The sequence below is a fragment of the Spermophilus citellus genome (assembly GCF_964194105.1).
Source record: "Spermophilus citellus genome assembly, chromosome: 17".
Lineage (NCBI taxonomy): Eukaryota > Metazoa > Chordata > Mammalia > Rodentia > Sciuridae > Spermophilus > Spermophilus citellus.
Window position 1 is genome coordinate 36,769,164 of NC_138199.1, and position 8,708 is coordinate 36,777,871.

At 47.8% G+C, this 8,708-nt stretch overlaps 1 protein-coding gene across 1 annotated transcript; it reads left to right on the forward strand.

Moving 5' to 3' along the window:
* Window positions 1-787: 787 nt before the first annotated feature.
* Window positions 788-7,419, forward strand: FNDC8 (fibronectin type III domain containing 8; the record flags this gene model as incomplete). The annotated part of the gene is made up of 4 exons (XM_081271730.1): window positions 788-993; window positions 4,824-5,193; window positions 6,557-6,793; window positions 7,267-7,419. The coding sequence occupies 4 exons, from the start codon at window positions 788-790 to the stop codon at window positions 7,417-7,419; spliced, it is 966 nt and encodes a 321-aa protein (XP_081127856.1).
* Between the last annotated feature and the right edge of the window lie 1,289 nt (window positions 7,420-8,708).

Below are 8,708 nucleotides of genomic sequence, written 5' to 3' on the forward strand. Positions count from 1 at the left end.
CAAAGGTTACACACAGCTAGTTGGTACAGGGCTGGACTCACAGTAAGTGTACATCTAGATGTAAAGCCAGTGCTGTTTCTAAGAGCCCTGCCCCCTGCCCCCAGAAGTGACAGAAATGTTTTCCTACTGTAGAGGTGGTTTTCTTGAGAGTGGAGCTAATGTCTGGCTTTGTTTTGGAATCCCTCTGCAATGGCTACCATTGTCACTCAATGCGAACTCACTTGAAAGTGAGGGTGTAGCACATTTGGACTTCTGGCAGTAAAACCAGGTTATGCGTGAGTTCTAAGCCCTTAGAAAGCACCTGGGCTTTCCTTGTGCCTATGCAACATCCTGCTTGGCCTATGTGTCAGGATATAGATTGGGCCTCAGCACCTATAGGCAAAGTCTCCCACCCTGGTGGCCCTCCTGGGTGCTGCCTCCTCCTATGCCCAAGTGCCTTTCTCTCACCATCCTTTTTCTCCTTCCACAGCAGCTCTGAAAGGCACAGGTGTTAAACACGTTGAGGTTCTCAGAGGCCAGGGCTACTGTGACTACGGTGTGTTAGAGAGCTTTGTTCCTAACTACCCCACTCCTGACGCAGGCTCTAGGTCTGGCCAGCTGTAGTGAGAGCCTCAGATCAAGGGCAAGGCTGGCCCCTAATTGTTACACTCCGTGATGATTGTGAAGTCAGCTCACTGCAGCCCCATCCCACTCAAACTAAGGGTGGGCCTACTGTCCTCCAGTTTCTCTCTACTTCCTATTAGCTGGGCTATCCTGCATACTGATGGCTGTGGTTCCCCCAAACCAGATGGCATCAGAGACACTTTTTAAAGTGGGGGATGGGGAGGAAGCCCTACTGAAGAAGGAAAACCTCAACGTGATGAATGCGCTCGATCAACTACCGAAGCCTTTTCCAAACCCCAATTTTATGAACAGGGCTGTTGCTACCAAAGGACTCCCACTTTCTTCAAAAGGCAGTTTGGCTAACTTCTTGGAGTCAGATAACAATCTCATGTAAGATACCAGTATGGTCCTCCCTTTTTTTTTTTTTGGTCCTGGGGATTTAACCCAGGGGCACTTAATCACTGAGCCATATCCCCAGCCCTTTTTTTGTATTTTATTTAGAGACAGGGTCTTTCTGATTTGCTTAGGGCCTCGCCAAGTTGCTGAGGCTGGCTTTGAACTCTCAGTCCTCCTGCCTCAGTCTCCTGAGCCACTGGGGTTACAGGTGTGCGCCACCGTGCCTGGCCCTTCCCTTCTTTCTAAGGCTGGAGCTGTGGATGGGAAGAGAGACGTGAAGAAACCTGACTTCCTTGACCTGTCTCAACCCTCCTTGGACTCTCAGGGAAGAGCATGTGTGAGGTTGGACCTGTCTGTGTGTTCCTCTGCCCCCAAGTCTGTTCTCAGAGCATGTGGGCTGTCCCCTCCATGAGGCCTTCCTGGATTAGACAAGAGTTTTGTTGATGGTCCTTCTCATCCTGCTTTGTCTGGATAGAGTCCTTACCCTCCCCCCCGCCTCCCCCCTGCATGCACCCCATGGCCTAATCTTCCCCCTCTAATGCCTTCATCTGCCTGATGATACTCCCCATAGCCTTCCTTCCTTCCATTGAGGTTCACTATTACTCTCAGAGTCTGATTTTCCTCTACTTCATGCCTCAAAACTCTTCTGCTGGCAGGATGTCTGGCCCAATATTAAGTTCTGGGAATGTAGAGCAGAATTCCCTGCATTCAAGGAGCAGCTAGCTTAATATGTGGCAGGGTGGGGAGAGTGCAGGAGCCTCAGACAATAATGAGAATGATACAGCACTGTCTGGTGCTAGGATAGAACACCTAGAGGAACCAAAGGTATCACCCTCTTGGGAGAGGGTGCAGAGAAGGGGAGGCTTCTTGGAGAAAGTGGTATTTGAGCAGAATCTCCAGGGAAGGGGTGTTGGCGCAGGGTGATGTGGGCTAAGGGAACTGTATGCAAGGCAGTTTCATGGATATGACCTATCAAGTCACATGCAGCCCCACTTCAGAAGAGGGTTGTACTTAGTTCAATGCTTTGCTGTCACTGTCTAAAAATCCTTAGTAATTTTTCGGACGAGGGGCTCTACTCTTCAATTTGCACACACTATGTAGTTGGTCTTGATGATATGGGAGGGATGCGGTATCCATTACCTAAGGTCCTGTAAGTAAGATCTGGTTAAAGTACCCAATGCTTGGAGAAAATTAATGGTGTAGTGGAAAAAGGTCTTGGGTTGAGTTGAAATCCAAACTCTACAACTTAGATATATGGCTTCAGATAAGTTCATTAATATCAGAGACACTTGGGCTCTCATATGTAAAATGGGGCTAACACCCATCCAGCTGGACTGTTGTGAAAAGAGGACACATCCAGCCTGACACCTTAGTGGGCCTTCTCTGTTCATGTTACCACCAGCATTTCCAATAAATGAATCTGAAATACATATTAGGACAATCTGAAATATAAATGATATCAGTATCTAGACTCTTCAGCCTACCTTTTTGGGGGAATCATTTATTCCAAATGTTTATCAAGAAATAGAAAGGGTGAGGGTGTTGGCCTAATCACAGTTTCTCAGGGGGTTGATAAATTGGAGCTTGGGGAGGAAAAATATGGCCAATCAATCTCCATCAAGTAGGAGACTGACCTGGAGTCAAGGACACATAAACTGTGAGTTATGACCCATTAACAGCTCCGGAAGTCATTCTAGTTGGTGGAGACCAGTATGATAAAAATGAATTCAAATGCAACCAGGGATTCCAGAGCACATCACACATGGAGTAAGTACTGCTCTGTGAAACGTTTTAGTTATGTGTATGTATACTAAGTGGCCATTTAATATGTATTTTTTTTTTTTTACTTTGGGTTAAGGTAAAAAAAAATATTTGAAAGCCAAAGTTTTTGGATTGGTGCCCTTTTTTAGTAGAAAACTGAATCGTATATAAAGTTGGTTGTTTAGTAATAGCAAAAAACTGTCAATGATACAAATGTCCATGTTATGGAAAACCATAAAAGTTAAAATGACTGAAGTGGAGCTGCATGTATCAAAAGACATGAATCAAAACAGAACATTGAGTGAAAAAAAAAAGCTGCAGATATGTTCTGAATAGTATGTTTAATCTACATAAAGCTGAAAAACATGAAAATTAATAGATCTTGCTGAGGGATAATATCTGTATGTGATAGACCCATAAAGGCATGTAGTAAATAATAGAAAACTTTAAAAATGTACTCTACAATGGGAATATGAGTGTGGTAAGGGGGAAGCATCTGGGGGCTTTAATAATTCTGGTAGTTTTATTTGCTTATTGTGGTGCTAGGGATCAAACCCAGGACCTTGCACATGGGAGCTCTCTACCACTGAGCTATAGACAAGGCAAAATGCTGCAGGTTTTATTTCTGAGGCTGGGTGAGGGGTAAATGAAAGTTCAATATGTTATTTATTGTATATATCTAAAATATTCCTTTTTCTTTTTCTGATACTGAGTACTGAGCCTAGAGGTAATTTACCACTGAGCTATATCATCTGCTCTTTTTATTTTGAGACAGGATCTGGCTAAGCTATTCAGGGTCTTGCTAAGTTGCTGAGGTTGGCTTTGAACTTGTGATTCTCCTGCCTCAGCCTCCTAAGTTGCTGATGTTACAGGCGTGCACCACCGTACACAGCAATACTCCATAGTTTTTAAAAAAATCATAATAGAGAACGCTTTTGAGCATTCACTCAATGTGTATTGAACATAATCTAGACTTAATTTTACATGATAAATATCATTAGATGTTACCAAATGTAAATTACTTTGAATATTAAACAATATTAGATAAATACTATTAAAACTTTTTTTTTTTTTTGGTACCAGGGATTGAATCCAGAGTTGTTTAACCACTGATTCACCTTCCTAGCCCATTTTACTTTTAATTATTATTTTTCCTCCTTTTTTTTGGGGGGGGGAGTACCAGGGATTGAACTCAGGGGTACTCAATACTGAGCCACATCCCCAGCCTTATTTTGTGTTTTCTTTAGAGACAGGGCCTCACTGATCCGCTTAGGCACCTTACTTTTGCTAACTTGGGATCCTCCTGCTTAAGCTTTCTGAGCCGCTGGGATCACAGGCATGTGCCACCATGCTCAGCTTATTTTTAAATTTGACACAGGGTCTCACTAAGTTGCTCAGGGCTTCACTGTGTTGCTGAGGCTGGCTTTGAACTTGTGATGTTCCTGCCTTAGCCTCCCAAGCCACTAGTATTGCAGGCCTGTGCCACTACACCCACCAAAACTCTATTTTTTATTAGATATTTGTGGATTTTTCCCCACTCCAGTAGATCGCTGTCGTCATTCCCTGGGGTTCTTGTCCTCACTTTGAAGGGAGGACTTCAAGTTTTAGCAGTTTCTCAAATTGCGGTTTTCACAACACCTGCATGAGAATCCTCTAAATATCTTTTTTTTTTTTTTTTGTTTCTTTCAATCTAGGGATTAAACTCAGGGGCACTTAAACACTGAGCTATATCCTCAGTCCTGTTATTTTGAGATGGGGGAGCTCACTAAGTTACTGAGGTTGGCCTTGAATTTGCAATTCTCCTGCCTCAGCCTCCCGAGTGGCTGCTATTACAGGTGTGCCTGACTGTACCGAGTTAAAGATCTTATTAAAGATGCAGCTTTCCCTATTGCATCCCAAATGGGGGGCCAGACATTTTTAGTGAAAGAAACTGGATCTGGTGCACTGCTGCAGTGAGGGTATTCCCAGGTGTTCAGAAGTAGCTGGGATGTTGGTAAGGCAGGCCCTCAGGCTGGATGCACTGGCTTCCTTCATCTGACTCACCTGTCTCCCTCTTGCTCTAGGAAGCCTCTGACGGTGGAAGAATCTGAATACAGCTCTGATGACACCAGCATAACCCCCATCTCATCCAGTTCCTTGAACCCTGTCAAACTGGCTGTGACCCAGCCCAACAGCAGCTTCTTTGCAGGAATGCTGGAGGGTGAGCTGAACAAACTCAGCTTTTCCTCACTGGTCAAGAACCCAGAAAAGGGGGACCTGGCCCTCTGCCCCCATGCATCTAAGACTCAAATGGCTCCTGGCGGCCTGTTGGACCTTGACAACCCCGCCTTGGACACAGACACCTCCTCAACACGTTCGGAATCCTCTGTGATCATGAACCTGCCGGAGGCCCCTTTCATCTGTGAACACACGGTCAGCGATTCCACAGCCGTGGTACGTTCTCTGAGTCCATGCTGTGGCAGAGTCTTGCTATGCTGGTGCTGAGTTCAGCTCCGTGTGGATTGGGAAGCTGCCTACCACCTGTGTCTTGACCTCAAGTTCATGGTTTAGGGAGCAAGGGAGGGGCTTGTCTGTATAGAACTTCAGTGAAAGGCAGAAGGGGCTCAGGACTGTAGGGAAGATTCAGATCAAGTGCCACCAGAAATTCAGAGGGAAAGAAACATTACTTCCAGCTGCCAGGAATAAGCTTGGTGGCTTTTGGTAACACTCGGGCAGGGAGGTAGAGCTTGAGGTGGAGAAGAGGCATTCCACAGAGGGACTAACCCAAGCAAAGGCTGTAGGTAGGAAAGTATGGGAGGAATGGGCAGCTGCTTTCGTTGATCCCAGCTCCTAAGTCAGGGCTTCTCACCGGTGTTCCTACAGAGCACTATCAACTTATCAAAACCAAGATTCTGGTCTCATCCCTGGGAGGGGCCTGGGAATCTGCACCACTGACAAATCCCAGGCGATGCTGATGCTGCAGTTCACGGACCACAAGCCGAGCAGCACTGTCCTGGAGTGTGCAGGAAAAATGGAGTGCAACGGTGGGGGAAATGAGCATGGGCTCATTTTCTGGAGGTTCTCCAACATTAGGCTAGTTTATATATTTTTCTGTAAGCAATTTAGAAGATAAATCTGGAAGTCTCATGGCCTATAGCAGCGTTTTTCAAAGTGTGGCTAGCCTCAGCCTCATGCGGTGATTTGACAGAAATTTAAATTCTCATCTTCACTTGAATCAGAACCAGTGTGGCCTACTGAACCAGTAACAGTGGGGATGAAGGCCAGCAGTTTGTTATAATAAGTCCTCCAGGGTATTCTAATGCACACCTAAGTTTAAGAACCACTGGTCTAGATGAAGAAATTGGAAATGGGAGACCAGAAAGGAGACAGCAGGCTTTGGAACGTGAAGTGTTAGCAAACTCCACGAGATGCCGACCTAGGCTTGCAACCATTGCTGTAGTGAAGGGTATGGGTTCTGGAGCAATGGGATTGAACCTTGGCTGTCATTTAATTACTATGTGACCATGGGCCAGTAACTTGCCATCTCTGGATCTGTAATGCCACCTGCTATGCATGAGGTGGACAAGATGATTTCTGAGGTATCTCTCAACTCATACAGTCTAGAAATATGGAATAAGGTGGGTGAGGCTGCCCAGGGAGAGTGGCCCATGCTGTAGGGCCACATGCAGTGTTGTGTTTCTCACACCTTCCTTCAGACCTGCCTGAACTCCAGCAGGAACTGGGGATGGGAAGAAGACTTCTGATCCACAGAAGCTCAGGCCAGGTCTAAGGGAGCTTTGGGTTTTCTTTCCCCTAGATTTCCTGGACCTATACTTTGGGCAAGCAGCAGGTCAGTTTCTACCAGGTCCTGTTACAGGAGGTGAGCAAGAAAAAAGACGAAGATCCACCCAAGGCAAAGAATCGTCCCTGGATCTTCAATAAGATCTTGGGCACCACCGTCAAGCTGATGGAGCTGAAGCCTAACACGAGTTACTGCCTCACCGTCCGTGCAGCCAACACGGCTGGGGTGGGGAAATGGTGCAAGCCCTACAAAGTGAGCCCTGGGAAGAGGGGTCTAGGGGCTGGAACCAGGGCTGTGGAGGTTGGGCCCCCCCACCCCAATGTCCTTGCTAGTTTTTCTTCTGTCTGGAAAAAATGCCAGAGTGTGTTCTTCTGGGAGCTGTCAGGATTAAGCCTGCTAGGAATGCAAATGAATGCATTCACCACAATGTTCCTTTTCCAAAGCCTTTGGCTTTTGGATTCCTTAACTTAGTCCAGGAACTGCAGGAAGGAGAGGGAAGGCCTGGGGTGGGCATGGGTCCAGGGGTGGAACAGACAGTCCACAGCTGGGGAGGTACACCTTGGTGTCACACCTCTTTGGACCTGTGTCGTACGTTGTGACTGGGTTGGATGAGGCTAAGATCACACTTAGCAGGCAAAAAGGGAGCAGAGAGAGGAAGCCAAAGGGAGACGAAGCCAGGCTTGGGTCTGGGAAGGAATCTGAGGGACTTTCTTGTTTCACTTTAGTTTGCAACTGTGGCCAGTGACTTTAACAGCTTTCCTGAGAACAATCCCATCCAGATTACTGTGCAGCGCAAGGAACCCCAGCGGAGAACTGTGTCCATTGGGCTGGAGGACATGCGGAGGCTGGAGGATTTGGAATACCTATTTCCTTACTAGTAGAGGGCCCCGGACACCCCTCACTGGGGATCAGCCTCAGCCCAGGGCCCTCAGGAACCAGACCATGAGATGTACCGTACCACCATCACCATGCCAGAGAACCACTGACTACCCTGCTGGCCAGGGCCTGGAGGCAGTGGTACTGGAACCCTACCCCTGGGCCACGGCCAAGCCTAGGGGAGCCCCATTCACCTGGAGACATCTCAGGCCGAGCTAAACCAGGCCAGGCTCAGCCACTGCCCACAGCTGCTAGGCTCCCTCCTTCCCCAGATCTGGGCTGGGTCCAGATTCCTCATTAAAGAACTGCAGGTCATCCAGCACCCCTAAGTTTTTCTTCATGCTGCAGATAGCCTCAGCTGGGCTAGCTGCCACCCACCCTCAAGCTCTTGTTAGTACCAAGAATCCAGATAGGTTGGGGGGGGGTGGTGGAAAACAGGACCGCCATCCCTTGCGGTTTGGTTCTGCCACTGCCTGTGGTGGGGGAGGAGGGAGGACTGGTACTCAAAGACTAAAACATCTTCACAGAGAGAGTGACCCTGGACAAGTGCAGTGGCAGCCCATGGACCATGTGCTAGATTTGATCTCTGGAAGGACACAGTGCAAAGAACACCAGCTTTGGAGCAGGGTCTGACTGAACCATGGCTCTTCCCCTTATTTGATGTGAGGGCAGGGGCAAATCCTGTAAGCTTCCTGGACTTGGTAGCTCATTAAAAGTATGAGGAAGAGAGAACCTTTCAGATACAGGTGCAGGATTACTTGGAGCACAGCAGAACAAGTGCCTGCACCAGGAAGGAGCGCAGCAACTGGCAGCTCTTTCTGCCCTCATGCCGAGGGAGAGATGTGCAAGGTGCAGGCTGAGATCCAGTTAGGTGCTATGCAGTCTCAAAAGCACAGGCAGGGCTGGGACGGGGGTGAGGGTGGGGTGGGGTGGGGTGGAATGAGGTATTAGAAATGGAGGCGGGATGCATGCAGGGCAAGGTCTTCGTCAAGGGCCTAAGGAGGTCTTGGTGGGGATTCCTTTCATATTTGAAGGTTCTCACAGGGCAGAGTCATCCTAACACCCATGCCCACAAATGTTAAGAGTGTTCTCAGTATGGCCCCACTGCCACCCTGTCAGAGAGGGAGTCCTCCCGCCTGCCCATGGCCTTCTGTAGCACAGAACTCAGCACCTAGCAGGGCCAAGTGTGCTGCGGGAGAAGCAAGAGGCATCTGTTTTCTAGCTGTACTCTACCCTGGCCAGTGCACACAGACACATGTGGCCAGTGCCTGCCATGGACAGTACTGCTTTA